This window comes from Xiphophorus maculatus, chromosome 11 (assembly GCF_002775205.1).
Source record: "Xiphophorus maculatus strain JP 163 A chromosome 11, X_maculatus-5.0-male, whole genome shotgun sequence".
NCBI classification, from domain to species: Eukaryota; Metazoa; Chordata; class Actinopteri; order Cyprinodontiformes; family Poeciliidae; genus Xiphophorus; species Xiphophorus maculatus.
In genome coordinates, this window is record NC_036453.1 from 24,424,291 (window position 1) to 24,442,863 (window position 18,573).

General features: G+C 38.6%; 1 protein-coding gene across 1 annotated transcript; it reads right to left on the minus strand.

Moving 5' to 3' along the window:
• Positions 1 to 1,029: 1,029 nt before the first annotated feature.
• LOC102217254 (ribosomal protein S6 kinase alpha-5-like) lies at positions 1,030 to 18,206 on the minus strand. Its single transcript, XM_005800767.3, has 18 exons — positions 17,209 to 18,206; positions 15,425 to 15,496; positions 14,236 to 14,303; positions 13,406 to 13,556; positions 13,111 to 13,226; positions 10,625 to 10,732; positions 10,460 to 10,540; positions 9,710 to 9,813; positions 9,386 to 9,536; positions 9,032 to 9,193; positions 8,786 to 8,911; positions 7,751 to 7,884; positions 7,531 to 7,624; positions 5,932 to 6,102; positions 4,734 to 4,925; positions 4,484 to 4,643; positions 4,209 to 4,372; positions 1,030 to 3,268 (listed from the first exon to the last, which is right to left on the minus strand). Exons 1-18 carry the CDS (start codon positions 17,294 to 17,296, stop codon positions 3,059 to 3,061), a joined length of 2,352 nt encoding a protein of 783 aa, XP_005800824.1. The 5' UTR covers positions 17,297 to 18,206; the 3' UTR covers positions 1,030 to 3,058.
• Positions 18,207 to 18,573: the final 367 nt, after the last annotated feature.

Here is an 18,573-nt window from a genome sequence, read left to right on the forward strand (position 1 = left end):
TTGACATTTCAAACTGTAAATAAGAAGCTTGTCTGGTGCAATGAACATCTTGCATCATTAACTGGATGCTGGGTCCTTTACTGCCCAGTCTGTCAGCAGTGGTACAATGAGTGCACCTGTGCTCCCAGCCTCCATTTTTTGGTAGATGTTTTAAATAGCCGCTTGTCCGGATGGAGCAATACAGCCCAGCAGCAGACTGCAGCCGGAAAACATCGTGCATTGCATTATACAAGATGAGTATTGAGCAAAACGGCATGCAACATAGCAAATGTGATGAGAAACAGGCAGCAGGGGACGAAGCAGTCAACACAGAAGCTCACAGCAGCCCCCTAATGGTGCAATAAACTCATTACAGGTGGATAAGCGTGGAGCTCAAAAAGCAGGAGTCTTGTTATGTAGCGACAGCTTGAAAAGTCATCTTTGGCTTAGCAGCAGTTTAAAAAGAGAACACAGTGTAAAAATGGACAGTAATACAGTGATGAATATAACATTCAGAAGTAATTCCTGGATCATCACCGTTAAGCTTCTCAGCTGCACCGGAGGATCAGCAGCAGGACGAGAGATACTACGGAGTGTGAGGGAAGGAAACAGCTGAGACTAAAGGGAATCTTTTTGGACACCCCTGCTTACTTCAGGGGTGTCCAAAGTCGCATTGGCATAATTTTGAAACACATTTATATCTTTTTACATGAAATGTATTTGGTATTACATGTTTTTCTTCTTTGTTTAAATTTTTTTAAGTAGAGCCTCAAACACTCTATAACTTTTGGTTGTAGAGTGTGACAGGGTTTTGAATAACTTAGGGTTCACTAGCAAATTGACACCCCTTAGCAACATGTTTGTACGCAAAATTAACATTTTTGAATCGGTCTGATATAATATCCTAATTTTAAATTTCATGTTTTGATTAACTGTAGACATAAAAATCACGATTAACAGATTTAAAGGCTTTCATTCATCCATCCGTGTATTTAACCTACATTGTGTTTCATTTAGTCACATAGTTCCTGAAATAAATGAACTTTTCAATAAGATTTGAATTTATTGAATGGGTCTGTACATGTTAGGTTGCATTGAAGAAGCCACACAACCAGTGGTTTACAAAATAATGCATTAAGACATTTTAATTCACAAAAAAAAATCTATATAATCAAATCTTTTTTCTTTTCTTAACTGAAAAGAAAGTCAGAAAACCCCTTTTCCTCCATGAAAATGTATAAATATAAATATCTTACCGTCATATTTTCTCTAGTTTGATCACTTAAGTTCAAATAAATACTACTGAAACATCCAACAGACAAAAAAAAAAAATCATAACCAGATATTTCAAAGTAATATTTATTTTTGCACCAACCAAAAAAAAAAAAAATATACAAATCTTGGTGCAAAAGATAAATTCCCAGCTAGGACACTGACAGTAAGATAGTAATGCTAAAACCGAAAAGAAGAGCACGAAAAGAAACGTCACCTACGACAGCAAAGGAATATCAACACCAGTAAAAACAATTCTTGAGTAAAAACATCAACAAACAACCAGTTAAATTCAAAAACAACATCAGTGGGGAACCAACGACAGCAAAGATGCAATAATGTTTCACTCTGGCACAGAAATATCAGCAAAACCGATCTGCAAACATCCCTCAGTACGATACATAAAAACACTCTCTCTCTCTCACACACACACACACACACACACACACACACACACACACACACACACACACACACACGCGCGCGCAGGCAGGGCTGGAATTTAACAAGAGTTAAAATCATGATAAAACCACAACCACAGCATTAAAAAAATAATCAAGAATGTAATAAATATCAGCAAAAATCACTGTTAAAGCTGAAATGTGTTTAATCGCTCAACTGACAACATTTAAGAAGTCCAATAAAATCAAAGATATACCTTTGAGACTGCTGTCAAACCATAACTCATTACATGATCAATTTCCGTTTAAAAATCAAGAAGGGTATGTACATTACTTTCACCGAAAAGTCGTGTTTGGAGTTCTGAAGCTGTATGACGTTTTAAAACCACCTCAGAAAGAAAGAAGATGAGAAAAAGTCATTAAATGACAGGCCTCAGCGTCACTATGGCGCTGGGGAAAGCAGAAAGACGAAGGCATTGTGTGCGCTCCAAGATACCATCTTTTATCAGTCGGGTACGAAAATACAGAAAACCGCATGCTAGGCTGAAACAGACATGAGATTCAATTCGACGAGCTTGTTTGTGTTTTTACAGCTGCTACTCCTGAACACTTAAAAATAAAAATTCAACTCTGTGGATCAAACCTCCCAGAGTTGAATGATTTGAGACAAGAGCTTCACCCAGAGCTGGTAGTGTATTGGAAGTGCAGCACCTTTCGCGTGAAAACTGACTCCAACTACGTCCCGACAGTCACCCTGTACAGTGCCTAATATCCAAACGACACATAAACATCACAAAATAAATCCCTCCATAATCAATAATTTGATCATCGACATTCTCTGCTGATAGTGCAAACGGCTCAAATTTGCCCTCAAACTTAACCGATAAAGTTCCTTTCGTTTGTGATCGTGTGGTGGAGAACTTGTGAAGGAGCGTTTGATTGATTACAGATAAATCAACGATTGAAAGGCTGGTTCGCTTGCAGCGTGCAAACGGACGCACCTTCTTATTTAAAGAGTCGCTGGAGTTATGGCTTCTCCTCATTAATGGCTCGTTTTTTTCCCTTTCCTCCTCTGACCAGGCGCTGCTTTGTCGCCACAGTGAGGATAAACTGATTGTGTTGAGAAGAAAAATACTGAACAGGAATTCAAATCCTCAAGGGCGCATCTTCTCTTTTCAACAAAATACACGCTTGGTTTGAGTAGAAGTGCAGCAGGAGGAATCGAGATTATTTTTCCATTAAAACTGTCGTCGTACCCACACCGGTGTTTCTATCCATCAGTGTGGGTTTGTTTGTGTTCTTGATTTTCTTTTTTTGTTTCGCACTGACCCCACCGGCAGACCCCATGTCCTCAGTATTAGGATACGCCTCTTGTTTTTGTTTTTTTCAGGGTCGCTCCCGCCGCATCATTTGGGCTTGCTGTGCTTTGGGGTCACAGTCTGCTTGTTCTGCTCTTTGGATGCCGAGGAGGAGGTGGAGGAGGAGGACGAGGAAGAGGAGGAGCTCCATCGGGTCTCCACGCCCGTGCTCGTCATCTTGAGCTTGCGTCGTTTTGCAAGGGGGGCGTTGTCGACGCTTTTCAGGAAAAAGCCTTCTCTCTTGCAACGGTTAAAAGCCTGTTGTAGCGCAAAAAAATAAGTAAGAAATTATTCATAACCCATTATATTTTTCTTGCCATTTTCTTTTTGCAAATGTCTTCTGTTGGTTTATATTATAATTTAGAACCTAAGTATAGAAATAAAAAGATGGGATTTTTAGAACTTTTTTAATGTAGATATTCCTCAAAATGAGAAGTTGTCTTATATATAAATGACTCTTTAGACTAACATATAAAACCATCACAATACACTTAAAGGTTTATAATTACAATGTTTAAGTAGTAGAAATACTTTTTAAGGCATCATATTTGCTTCATATAAAGTAAAGTCCAACATTATTTTAGTAATTTATTATTCTAGCAATTATTCTGACAGTCGATGAGATGATAAAAAATGGTACATTCTGCAAATTTTTTTCTTTATATAGTATGAAAAATACATGAAATAATGCAAATAATTTATTTGCTTTTTCAAATAAACATTTTATTGCTTAAAATGCAGAAACAGCTTTCCTGTAGTGTGTGCTCCATCATTTGGAGCAAAAAAATAAACCTCACTTAGATCAACATGTGAAAAGTTCAGCCCTTTCTGCTTGACTTATCAATGCAGAGTAGAGCTGATCTGTTGATTATCTTTTTGAGTAACTCATTAATAACTAGATGTAAAGTGGAAGATTTTAATTATTTGTTTTTACAAAGAATTTGAACCAGGTGAAGCCAACACTTCATAAACTAACACTTTAAGTTCTGGGTAGAAAATATTTACAGAAAAAAAGTTTTTTCATCATAAATGCAAAATTTAGATATTTTTTGTACAGTTTAGGCCTAATTGCTGCTACGAATACGTTGTTCTTTCAGCAGTTGGAATGTTGTTGTTTTTTTTTTTTATCTGTATGCTCCAGTTAATGATTAATCGATTAGTAAATGATCAGTTTCAGCCCAACATAAAAAGCAGCTACCTTGTATGTAGCATTCACATAGGTACGGACTGTTGGCCCGCTGGATTCCAACACATCAGGAGTGCACAGAGGAGTGGTGGACATGGACGCTCCGCCTTGCAGCCAGCTGTTCTCCTTCAGATCGGAGAGTTTGAGGCGTCTCTCTGGATCCACAGTCAAAAGTCCTGAAGATAAACAAGTCAAAACAGGCTTAAAAGATACAATTACATGGAATTTATGCTCTCTATATTACTGGACAAGCAATTCTAGCACGATGAGTCACTAGCAGCACTAACCTTTAACAAGCTCTTTGGCGTCCTCTGACACACCCTTCCACGCCTCCCCGTCCAACGAGAAATCTCCCTCCTTTATTTTCTGCATGATGTCGACGGCGTACGATGAGGTCATCCCACGCTGCTCGCTCTGAAACGGCACCTGGCCCGACAGCATGGTGTACTGCAGGACGCACACAGAGACTCATTAGCGCTGCTGGTGTTACTTAGCCGCGACACATGTCACATAACCAGGGTGCGCCGGCTCAATTACCAAGATGACCCCTAGACTCCAGAGGTCGCAGGACTTGTCGTATCCTGCGCTCTCAAAAAGCTCCGGAGCGGCGTACTGCAGCGTGAAGCACGGCGTCTGCAGAGGGGCGCTGCCCGCAGGACACAGGCGGGCGAAGCCGAAGTCGATGACTTTCAGCACAGAGTCCTCGCCCTCGTCGGTAAACAGCACGTTCTGAAAGGTCAACAAGAAAGGTCAACCCACGTAGCGCGCTGCTGGGTGGGAGCACTCTGCTACAGGGTTCCTGCAGGTTCAACCAACTGAAATTTAAGACTTTTTTCAGACCATTTTCAATAAAAATTAAGACCTGCATCAAGACAGAAATGTACAAAAGACAACAGAGTATTTTATATGTGTATAAAGACACAACAATGTAAAACTATTGAGGAAAAAAATTGGAATTCTAGTGAGATCAACTACATACTGTGTTGTTGTTTTTTTTTCATTATAGCTGCATCTGTGTGAGAATACCTGCGTGAGAATACCTGTGTGAGAATACCTTCTCCTTCTTGGACGTTGATCCCTTTATACCAACAACTTGGTCGAAATAAAACTCTTCAGATGTTTGACCACCGTGCTTAAAATCCACTAAACCTCCGACTTTAGAGTTTGTATCGCAAAAAAATGCTGTTCTTATATCAGTGCCAGTAGTAGCAGTGCTGACCGTTTTCTGGGGAGCAATAGCCACACCAGGGGATCAAAACGGTGACATGTTTGTAGTTCTTGACAGTCACTCAGTGCTGCTCAGACATGGTTCTCTACAGTGTTCACCCCCTTACTGCCAACCTTTAGCACAGATTGAACGTAGCATCGTACGGCTGGCAACACAAGACAGCCTGTGGGGGAGACAAATCACCTGGCGATAAATTTACTAGCTAGCTACCGAGGTATATTAGCAGTTAGTTAGCGGTAGCCTCAGCAGATCTGAGTCACAGAACGCAATCAAGATCTCTGAATGTGACTCAAGCCTTAGCCTGACAGAAAAGTCCCGCAAGAAAAAATAAAAACAACATGGACGTTAAATAGTCCACCCAAGACAAAATTTAAGACCTGTGATCAACGTATTGAAGGCCAAGGTATACTTTTTCATTAATATAAGACTTTTTAAGGTTGCACAGACACCCTGTGCTGAAATGATTGAAATAAGTAAACTAAACAAATAAAAACTGAAAAAACACACCTCAGGTTTAAGGTCTCTGTGCACCACTCCAGCGTCGTGCATAAAGCTGACAGCTGAGACCAGGCTCTGCAGCAGCTGACTGGCCTCTGCCTCCCCAAACAGCTTCTTCTTCTTGATCCTCTCCAGTAACTCCCCGCCTCTCAGGAACTCCATCACTAAATACGTGTGATACTGACCGAGCAGAAGATATGCCGCAGAAAAAAAAAGATATGTCATTTTGTTGTACAATACAGCTGATTATCACACAATATGTAGCGCAAACTGTACAAATAATATTTAATGGAGGTTGGGCTTGTTTCTGCTCCCAATTCTTGCAAAATAAAACCAAAGTAAAAAGCAACAGTTCTGGAAAAGTGAATGTGCCAACTTCTTGCTGAAAAAGATATTACCGGTAATTATTGATACAATTTATTTACAAATCCTAGTTAGGATTTAAAACATATTAGGAAGCCAAAGAAGGATATGAAATCTAATTGAAATGTTGCGCAGTAAAAATATGCAGAATCCAGGGGTAGAAACAGTAGAAGGTGCCTGAAATGAAGAAATGCTAAAAAGAAAAGTGATCAAACCTAAGAGGCAAATACATTTTCATGGCGCTGTCCCTTTAAGGTAGTGAAGGCAGTGCGACGTACGAGGAAGGAAAAGGTAAAGAAGAGTCTCAGTAGTTTTACTGTTAGTGTGATAAAGTTCTACTAAAGTTTTCATAACATTTTTCCTTACAAACGTCTACACTTTGATTCCTAGAGTCCTCAACTCTTTTAAGACTCTTTTTAAAAACATCTAAATACAAAAGTTTACTGCTGATATTTCTACATTTGTAGAATTGTAGAAATAGGCTTTAAAATCAATCCAGTAAAAGCAGAAACAATAAGGAAGATGTTGGTGGATAGATTCATCATCGAAAACATTTACGCCCTCTTGTGGGGAAACAAAGACGCTGCAGTTTAAAAGGGAGCGAATGCCACTTCTAAGGTGTTTGACAAGAAAATCTTCAAGCTAAGAAAACTGATGCATTTTGTTAGGCTTCCAGGAATTACGTGGAAATACAATAAAGTATGTATTTATCTTCTGATAGCTTGGTGTTGTTTGTACCTGTATGAATCTGAAAACAAAAAGCCTGTGGTCCAAAAGAATTTATTGTATTTATATGTCAGTGACCAAAAGAAACATCACATTACTATTTAACTTTTCTGCAGTGAAGTCCAAGCACCTATAACTAACAAAGCACTTTGGTTCCATTATATTTTTTGTTTCTCTCGCACCAAACAAGTTCTGTTGACTCCTGCTGAAATAATCATGTCTACTTTCCTCAAAACAGAGGGGTAAATTTTAAGCAACATCTAATTTCCTTGGATAAAAAGACTTGCAGTGATAAAGAATGTGGTCTGGAATCTGTTTTTACACTCTAGTTTTTTTCTATCCTTATCTAAATCTGTAAGATTATTAAATTCCAGACTTTGGAGGAACCCTGAATTTAAAAAGGCGTATTGTTTTATTTTCTCAGCTGGCAGTGGTTTTTCCAGATAAAGTATTTTTTTTATGCCTGTCCCGTTTGATGTTTTGTCTGTTCATTAGCTGTCGACATGGCGGTTCCTGTACCTGATCAGTGAAGACGTCATACAGCTTGACGATGTTGGGGTGAGCTTCACACTGCCTCAGGGCAGCAATCTCCCTCTGAGTATTCGCTTCCATTCTGACAAATAGGAAAACAAGACGAGTATGAAAAATGCTTACAACGCTTACATGAAAACCGATCAGTGAAGGACAGCTGAACACATCTCAAATAGCGGCACACTAAGGGCGTGGCCTGTCCTCTCACCTGCGGCTGACGATCTTAACGGCGTACTCGTGGCCATTCTGCTTGTGTTTGCATTTTCTGCACACTGAGAAACTCCCCTCGCCCAGTGGAGGGCCATGGAGATCCAGCTCATAGTGCTGGAAGAACTGGGATTCCTGAACAAACATTAGCGAAGAGGTCAAGCTTTTGGTATCCAGTGATCACGATGCAAGAAGGTATGTCATCACATTTAAGCCCAAGATTATTCATTATTTACAGATAAAAGCTTAAAGCTGCAGTTTGCAGCTTTTGTAAGCAATATATTTTTCACATATTTGTCAAGACTGTCATGCTTTCCTGACTGTATAATATGAGAGATAATCTGTGCGTGTACAGTGCTTGATTGACAGCTCTAAGACCCGCTTCCTGGCTCTGATTGGTTGCTTCTAACTGGGAGTGGTGCATTTCTGCAGATGGCTGTAGGACCACAGAGGGGAGGCAGGCCTAATTAAATTTTTTCGCAAATTATCTGTTTCATATTATACTGTCGGGAAGTAGTGACAGTTTTATGAATTATGTAAAAAAAAAAAAATTCTTTTTTATAAAAGTTACATACTGCAGCTGTCATTCAGACAATAAGTTTGTTTCTGAAAGGAAATTAGATAAAATTGTGAAAAAGCAGTGTCAACTTCAAGTTTATGTATAATTAAAGTCTATTTAAAAACATACATGTTGAAAATTATTTTAAAAAAAGGTAATAATCTCAATAATAAATAAATCTGTATTATTTGCATTACATCAAACAATAACTACTGAGAAGCCTCGTAACTTTTGTGCCACCGGCTTTAGTTCATCCATTCTTAATTTCTATAACCTTGATATTTTATTATTTTTATACATGAAAGTAAGAAATCAACCTGCCAAACTTGACTTGTGTGGTAAAAAGTTAAATTAGAATAAATATTTTCCACTGTGACTGATTTCTTGATAAAAATATCTTTCTCTTTTGCAGAAGGTAACACCTACTTCTGCTTTAACTATTTCCAAACGTTGACCCAGCTGAGCCTCCACCCGTACCTTTAACATTGCACTTTGCTGGACAGAAGCAGAAGCCGGGCGCTCTGCTCCAATCTGACATTCGACAAAGTCTCCCATCACGGCGTTCTTGTTGAACAAAATGGAAGGAGCAATAAATGAGTAGCCCTAAAAACAGAGAAAACGAGTTAGGTATCGGAGACAATATGAGACACGAACGCGTCTGATAGAGTGTTTAACTTTTCAGACTTCATGTTTTCCAGACAGCAGCTGAAGATGAGGACTGACCTGGAAAAGGCGGTCTGTGCTGGGGGGCGTACTCGCCGGGGAGTAGACGGGGTCCATTCCGGTGAACTCTTCGGCAAAGTTGCCCACATCGAGTTCACTTTTCAGCTCCGGTTTGAATGGACTTGGTACCTTCTTCTGTGCTAAGTCAGACCAGTTCAGTCCCTGTGAGGGAGCAGTGAGCAATGACATGTTTCATAAAAAAATTCTCAGACCTTCTAGATAATTTCTTAAGTTTAGAAAAGTTCACAATGAATTCACAGCAGTAATACAGAAGTAAGGCTTATAATACAAACTGGATGGATAGGAAGAAAAATGAGGGAATGTAAGAAAGAAGGGTAAGTAGGAAGGAAGGACCTTGAAGAAGGGATGAGCTTTGATATCCTCGGCTCCTCTGGGCCCAGAGCCAAGTCTCTTATGAGGATCCTTCACCAATAACTTCCTCAGCAAGTCCTTAGCAACCAGTCCAATCATGGAGGGGAATGGTGGATCGCAGCGCAGGATACGTCTGACAGGAAAAAGGTAAGCCGGTTTTAAAATGACTTCTTCCTAGATCCTACTCTGTTGTCCTCTGAATCAAGAAACAACACAATTTTCCAAACTTTTCGCTACAGAAACAATTCAGGTGACTTCAGAATGGAACAAGATGATTTAATCCGTGAGCGTTCATTTAGTACTTACTTCGAAACCTCACTCTGGGAGTTCCTTTCTCCCTCCAAGGTGAAAGGAGAAGCTCCCGTCAGCAGCTCGAACATCAGGATCCCCAGGCTCCACCAATCTACAGACTTCAGAACAGCAGAGGGAGAAAGCAAGCTTAAAACCGAGCATGGAAAGGCCCAGACTGGAACTGAACTGGGACTGCTGCAGAAGGAATGCTTCTTCAAAACCAACACCTGGAAAATGTGATCATATGTGACCCTGTCCCAATAACACATTTTAGCGAACGATGAATTCTCCCAGAAATTATTGTGGCAAATGATAATATTAACATTTTGAGATCATTTTCCACTAACAACAATATTATGCAAGTACAGGTACACTCTCCATTTAACACTGGAACTGGAAAACATGTTAAATATCCAAAATAAGCAAAGAAAACAACTGAAACAAAAATAACTCAAATGGATTATGAAGTCTCTGCAACCAAAAAATAATAACCAATCAGCTTAGACAGAATAATAGGTAAAAGTGGCAGGTAGTGCAAACTAACTACGGTACTTCGTACTGGTGTCTAAAAAAAGTGTTTCCCAAAAGGCTGGATTTTCAACTATATTAAAAGTTTGAACGACTTGTCCAAATGGAAATTATTGAACTCACTTTAATTTATCACGCAATTAATTAATTGATTGATTTACTGCTTAGCTATATCATCCAACACCAGGAAAAAATATACAGTCACTACTCTTGGATGATGCTCAGTCAAGATGTCACCTTGCCATGGCCCGTCTTCCCCCGGATGATTTCTGGAGCCATGTATTCGATGGTGCCACAGAAAGAGTAAGTCCTTCCTTTCTGCAACGAGACGAAGCCAGAAAAGGGATTTACTTCACACAGGAAGAGGACGGTAAGCTGCCACCGTAGGTTTGGGTTACGCACGTCTTCTTCCAGAAACTCTTTGCTGAGCCCAAAGTCGGTCAACACCACGTGGCCGTCGCTGTCTAGAAGGATGTTTTCCAGCTTGATGTCTCGGTACACGATCCCAAGCTGCACAAAACCACAGGGGAAAAAAGGCACCGAGATGCATTTATATTAAGTGAGTAAAAATAACATGCACAAAACATATTGTTTAGTAAGTAGAGGTGAGAAAACTGCATCGCTAGTCCATAAACAGCCTGTTTTCTAAACTCAAAGTAAGAATCAGTTTTATTTACCGGGGGGAAAAAAAGGTAAAAGCAACAATCTCTACAATTTTTACGAGTTCTCAGAAATTATTCGTTCTTATTTGAATTTTCTTTTATATTTGCGATAAAGATTTTGATAATATTCACCCCTATGTCCCTCCATCACCTGTTGCCCTCAAGATTTCTCATAATTGTGTTTTCACAATTACGAGAAAGACAAAGTCAACTGCGCAAATGGTTGTGAAAAGCAGCTTTTTGGATTTTGCACATCATTCTTGTGAAAGGGCCTCTGCTTTTTTAGACTGTATAACACAATTTTGACATTTGTTGAACAAAAGAAAAAAGGAACAAAAATAGAAAATGGATACTGGAATAGCTGAACATGCAGCTGATGTTCCCCAGAAAGACCAGCCAGCCACAAAGAATGATACAACAGCAGTTACTGGAAAGGATTTGCATTGGTTGTAATTTTGGTTCTGTGACGGGATGTTGCAGGGAAATGTTTCTGTTTAATGTTCAGGCTGAATTTTAATTAATTACCTTCTGGATTTATTGATGAATGCTAATGTAAACAAATGGCATGGCGTCTCAGAGGAGCAGTCAAAGCTGTGGCTTTTACAGAATCATTGTTAACTTTCATGTTTATGACTACAAATGAGGATGAGGATGATTACCCTCCATAGTTGTTAATTAGCTGAATGTAAGTGCAGGGTTGCTATTTGGGCATCAGAGAATGTGAAAAATACTGCTTGATACGATTTTTACATTCAATGCACAATGCTTTGCCAATAAAACAAACATAAATAAACAAGCAAATAAACAAGCAAACTGACATAAATATGTTTTTGGAAGATGTCAACCCTCATATCAACTCATTTTAAGCAACCAATGTAGTTTTAAATCTCACAGTGTCATTTTCCACATTCCATGAGCGTTTAGCCATCCTGTCCCAAGTGGGACTTTCTTTCTTAAAATAAGATACATTTTAAGTACATACTTTGCCTAAGTTCATCAAAATCTAAATATGTGGCGCAGTAGTCGGTGCTGTTGTTCCAGGTTTGCGTCTTTGCAGAGGCTCTTTCTGCTTGTTCCACCTGTGCCTCTGTGGGTTCACGCTGGCTTCCTCCCACGCCTCAGAAACACGACTGTTCAGTTAATCGGTCTCTCTAAATTGTTATGTGACGGACCTGCGACCTTTCCAGAGTGTCCACTCGGCCAAAGACTGATTGAGCATCCACCCTCAACCCTGCGCGGTCAGCCGGGTACGGAAGATAGACGGATCCATCGTGGTACTGACTGTTGCTTTCAATTTTAGAGAAAATACCGTAGCACCTTTGGTATTACTACTCGAGGTTATGAAAACAATAGATTTTAATACCGGCTTGTGCTATGTGTCTACTGTTATGTCACAGGCAAAACGACACAGAGATTCCATTAGTAGAGTAGAAATACTGGAAGCAACACAGATCAGTCAGTTATTCTTAGGTTGCTGTGATTATTTTCTTCAGCTTATAACCTTCAGGTATTGTAGAATGTGCTTGTGGGTTGGTAAATTGCTTTATTTTGCTATTGGAATCATCTTTATTTCTTATTAGCATGAATTAGCTCTTCCGTTGTATGTCAACCCTGGCACCGGGGACAAAAACGAGAGGCGGATCTAATTTGTTTCTCTTGCAGCTTTACAGTTTCATCAAATCCTAAAGATTGACTTTACCTCCTTGAAGGCTACACTTTCAAAAATTAGAAGTCACCAATGCTATGCCACAAAAACCAGCAGCGATAAGCTGAATGCTTTTAAAAAGAAATCTGATTTCCGGCTTCCCACCAACATTTAACAATCAGTTATCAAAAGAACATGCAAGATGGTGACTAAATTCAACACTGCAGCTGCCTCCCTGGGATATGAGCACAACTAACAGCTACAGGAGTTGCGTAACACTATTAGGTAATCACTTCCTCGAGCCAGAGTGTGTTTCACACAATGAACACCAAAGGAGATTTCTCTCCTTGAAGAATAAAGTCAACAGCTGCAGAACAAAAAAAAAAGCTGCAAGTCAAGCAAAGTCCAGTCAGCTCACTTGTGTTGTGAGTTCAACAAAAGCGTATGTAAATCAAAGTTAACGATAAAGAGAAGATATAAAAACCAATAGAGAGTGAATGTATGCATTTAACCAACTTTTGAATGTGGTGGGGGGAAATAAAGACTGGCTCCGTTCAGGCGTTAAAGTCACCCACACTCACCTTGTGCAGATGCTCCAGAGCGAGAATTATTTCCCCGATATAAATCCGCACCGCTTCCTCAGAAAAGTGATCTCGCTGGTACAGGTGAGTAAACATTTCGCCACCGCTCACATAGTCTGTAGTCGCACACAAGAGCAAATAAAGAGGGGGCTTGAAAAGGATATGGTGCAAAGAAATAAACACACTGCAAAACATTGAATTAAAAATGTAGACAAAAAAATAAATAAAAACGCAGAGTCAGACAGAAAGAGGAATCTGTTCAGCGTGTTTGACAGCTGATCTTCGATTGTCTCACCCAGGATGAGGTGCAGCTTGCTCTGAGTTTGAAAGGCGTAGTGAAGGGTGACCAGGAAGGGAGACTGGCGAATGTGCTCCAGCACCTGTCGCTCGGTGCGAGTGTGTTCTGTCGTCTTTGCTTTCTGAACGATCGCTGCTTTCTTTAAAACCTGAGACAAGTAACAGAAGCACAAGGCACATGAAAACGGTTTGATAAAGTACTCTATTGTAGCTCTTGCTGTGTGATTAAGGTTTTTGTTGCTCTACTGGAAGTTGAACCTCTCCCTCCGTCTCAAGTCTTTTGAAACCTCCAACAGATTTTCTCTAATTTGATCTGCTTATCAGATCTGAACAGTTTTCCTGTTCCAGAAGAAAGGCTTCCTCACAGCATGATGCTGCCCACATCATGTAACGTCAGCCAAACACTTTTCCCAATTCTGGCCTCATTTACCCAAAATACCTTCTTCCAGTTAGCTTGTGAAGAACTGCTAACAGGATTTCTTCTTAACGCACCACAATTTTGAGTTTTTCTTTTTTTTTTAATATGCAAAAATATTTCATGCTTATCTTCACTTTTACGCACTAATTTTTGTTGGTTCTTCACATAAAATTCCAACAAAATTCCATTGACTCTTAGACCGTATTTTCCAGCTGATTCTGCAACTTACAGTCCAGATCGACATACGCGGTTTTTTCTTCCTTCTTCATGTCGCATTTTTTATACGTCTTCTAGTCCAGAAAATACGGTAATTGTAACATTTGAAAATGTGGGATAATTCTATATTTTTGTAATGTGTTAAAAGAAAACAAGATAAGCGCAAACTTTTTACATCATATGAGGAATTTTACCTTCATTGCATACAGCTGGCCCTCGTCGTGGCCGGTGTTCTTCCGAACCAAAAACACCTTTCCATAAGCTAGAGAAACACAAAAATTCATAGATATTTAAATTTCAGCTTGTAAAAACAAAAAAAAATGGTGAATCTTAATTTTTATATAATTTATGGAGATACATAGACGTCAAAAATGCCCAAATCTGACAGTTTATAGTTTATTTCCTGTAGATTTTATTTTGCACGTTGACTCCACTGATTGGGGATCTGACTCCTGCTAAGAACCGTTAGTTTTAATGAAACATGACAGAAGATTTATGGAATAAAAACAAGGAGAGATCTCCTCCTCGTAGGTAATAGTTGTTGGCATCACACAGGCTCATAAATTTGAGGAAAAAACAAAATCAGCTTTAAATGGACAGTTTACAAAGTGGGAACAAAATGCTCCAGAGGCAGATATGATCAGACACATGGCTGGTCTCAAGATTTTAAAACTTAAGCTAAGCATATGCAAAATCCTTTAAGTACAACATAATTATTAAGGTGATTTTTTGTTGTTTTTCTTTTTTTTTTTTACAGACAAAGCATCTGAAGTCAGAAATAAGATCTAGCTAGCACAATTTGGTCTGACAATTTAACATGAAACTATTTTTCCTGCCATCTTAACGATGTACATCTTAAAAAAAAGAAATATGTTAGCGCTGTATCTCCCATATAATGTTGAATTATTCTTGTTCTCCATGTTGTCTTTACCGTCTGTAAAGTTGGATAAAAAATTTCTAGCACAACTTAGATTGTGGCTTCTTTGAGAAAACATCCCAGTCATGTCTTTCTTACAATTTGGCAACTTTAGCTGTCGAAACAAAAAGTATGTGGATGGAGAAAACATTAGTTATTTCATTTTAAAAAAAGGTTAAAATGGATCAGTATTTGATTATTTTCTGGGGAAGGAGTTATTTTTACTTATAGTTTGTGATCATTATCTTGTTGCATGATCCAGTTTGGACAGATACAGTCCGATTATATCTGAAAAACTCTCCATAGGCTCAAGGACCGTAAGAAATCTTGTGGCTGCAAAACGACCGTTAGCTTACCATAAGTGTCCTTGCTGGTCAAAATGAGACTTTTGCACTGTCTTATCTAGTGTTTAACAAACATACCCATTTAGGTCTGATTTGAGCGAAGACGTCGCTACAGAAGCTTACCTCCGGTGCCCAAAACCTTGAGAAGCTCAAAGTTCTCCATGCCAACCCTTTCAGTGTGACCTGTGAGGTTAGCTAGAAGGAAAAGGCACAAAAAAAAAAGTCTTTAAAATGTATTTTGAAAAGGTGAATACAAACAGTTTTTAGCAAATTTGAGAGTGTAAAACAATGTATGCATTACTTTGTTCTTGAAACATTAGCATTGCAATTCAATACTTAGTATAGATAATATAAAAAAAAACATGTTAACTGATTATTTTATGATTAGATCAGACTACTGTCCAATTTAATACTGTGATATTAGGAGTGGGCAATGTAGACTTATAATTTTATTATGATATTTTGTGGTACTACTGAGATGACCATACAATTTTTGCTAAAAATACAACTTATTACTTCTTATTTAAGTGACGGTGTGGCTGTGACTGCATGCTTGTGGTGTTAATAGCGCCACAAACCCTGTTCCTGAAAACCGTTCCCACTCCAAGTGTAATTTTATCCCTGAACTGCCACTAAATGCATTTTTAAATGTATTGATATTTATTCATTCTCTCGTGGAGTAAACGGTGACAAAAATAGTAAAAAATAAATAAATAAAAAACACATTTCAGTCAGTTTAGTTGTTGTCTTTAACATCAATAATTCAAATTTGAGATGATTGATAAAAAAATCATCATGAAAAGAAATTTTTCAAAATAAATGGTCAAATAAATGCCCACCCTTCTGTGATATAGGCATGATCTGAACAACACATCACACACATACATAAAAAGAAAACCTTGAAAAGAGGAGATTGTTTTCTAGGGCTCATTTAATTTACATACAGTGCCTTTCAAGTAGAATATTCCATCTCATTGAGGTTATGTGATTCAATACAACAAAGTGCATAACTGTGAAGTGGAAGAAACAGGACATATGATTTAAAAAATAAATCTGAAAAGTGTGGCCTGCATTTGTATTTAGAGGTAATGCATAAACCCTGAATAAAATCCAGCACAATCAAAAGCTTTCAAATGCCATCTAAGAAAACCCATACAAAGTCCAGGTCTAAATTCACCTGAGAACAGGTGGAAAGACTTAAAAGCCTGTGTTCACAGATGCTCTTCATCCACTGGTTGATTTAACACTTTTATCAAGAGGAGGAAAAGAAAAAAAATCTAATCTTTTCTAATTTCTAACAATGACATTTGGAAACACATTTATCATTTTCATTCCACTTCACAATAATATTGTACTTATTTTACTTGATATGTCAAAAAAAAAAAAAAATCCTAATAAAATATACTGAAGGGGTGTACAATTTTGTGCTGTAATTTACTGCTGTATTGCTGTAACAATCATTGTACATTATAAATGCATTTAAATGTACTTACTGTGCTTTAAGGGAAGCAAAATAGAAACGCTTACTATAATCTGGTGCCTTCTAATAATCATTTCATTCCCAGGTACAATTTTTCTTTGAGAGAAATTACTTAGTGCAGTTTAGTGATACAAACCACTTCTTTATGTGACAGGTGTCCTGAGGAAGCACATCAAAAATGCGAATGCGTTTGTGGGCTTTAAAAAAATAAATAACCAACAGTTTTTATCGTTATCACAATCCCACAAAATATCACAATAATAAGTCCATATCGCCCACCCCTGCTTCATAATCGTCTCTTTACCGGTGTTGAGTTTAGCTTAAGCGATACTTCGTTCACCGGGGTTTCTTCATTCATTCAAGAAAAAAAAAAATATGTTTACAGTGTTGGTCCATTTCTCAAAAAATGTACGTGAATCTGACTTACCATTGGTAATTTGATGCTTGACAGTACAGGCCTTCTCATTTGATTTCCCATCGGAGTCATCACTGCTGTCAGATGTGTCCCCAGACATAATTTTAACGGGGGAAAACAGCCTGTATGAACTGATTTAATTAACCCAGATGCTAACTGACTGCGCTACAGGCTCCGTAAGTTTAAAAGAAAAAAAAAAAGAAAAAAAAAAAGCTCTATTGTTGATGCATTGCGAGGAACGCAGGGATTATCGAAATGACAGGACAACTGTGTTTTCGAGGCAATGCAGCTGGGTTGAGGTTAATCCCCATGAGTTTGACATCCTGGTGTTTAGCATTGTTTTTTACTCATGTGATTGGCCGAAATCTGGAGGGGGGAGATAAACAAGGACGTGTTGCTTCTGCGGTTCTTCAAGCTTTGTTACAGCTGCCTAATCTTCACCAACATTTAGAGGAAACAACAGCGGTGCTTTCAATTTCTGTCACTGAATACGTTTGTGCTACTTTTAATTTAACGCACTGTAGTTAGCATTAGCTGTGCAACAGCAGTTATTATTCAAGAGGTAGCTAATAGTTACTTTGTAATAACCTAAACCTTAGTTTTAAATCAACTGCCTGGCTAGGGAGCCCCCGTTCAAAACATTTTTGTTAGCATTGTAGCTCCGACAAGACGGACGGGTTCCCACCCAGACGCGGTAGAAGCTGTACAGATGTAAAACAGCTTTAGTAGCTAGCCGTCCGTCAAAGTTTGAACGATTAGCTAAGCTAAGTGTTTGCTAGCCTTTTCAACTGGCCTGTTCAGGTAAGTGCAGTCAGTCCGTGTCGGAAAACACCGCAGTAGCTCCCCGTCTTCTTTCCGTTCGCACCAATTAGATACATAATTTATCCATTGTCAGAAAAAGTACGTTTTACTTTATTTTCCTTGCCACAGCCAGTAAACTGCTAACACCAGGATGCTTTCGAGACAACCTGGGCGACGGCCAGTCACGTGACCACTAATGGTGGGCGGAGCCGTTTTACTGGAGAAGTCAACGAACGTATTAACTCACTTATTATCATATAAAAATTGTAATTACCTCAATAAAGACCATTTATGTGACTCAATATAATAAAAACCATGAGTTTGGAAGATCACCTTAAAGACACAACCCAGTGTTTGTATTTCTTTTAACTGAAAACGGACTTCACTGCGGGTGAATGAAGACGTTGCGAAATACAGTTTTGTTGTACTTCAACTGATAGTTTCTAATTCATTTTCCATTTCCTATTTCCTGTTTGGAAATGGATTTACATAAAATGGGGGAAGTAGATTAATATAAGACAGTAACAATGGCATGTTTTATTGCTAACTTATCAAAAAGAAAACATCTGGTTTTTA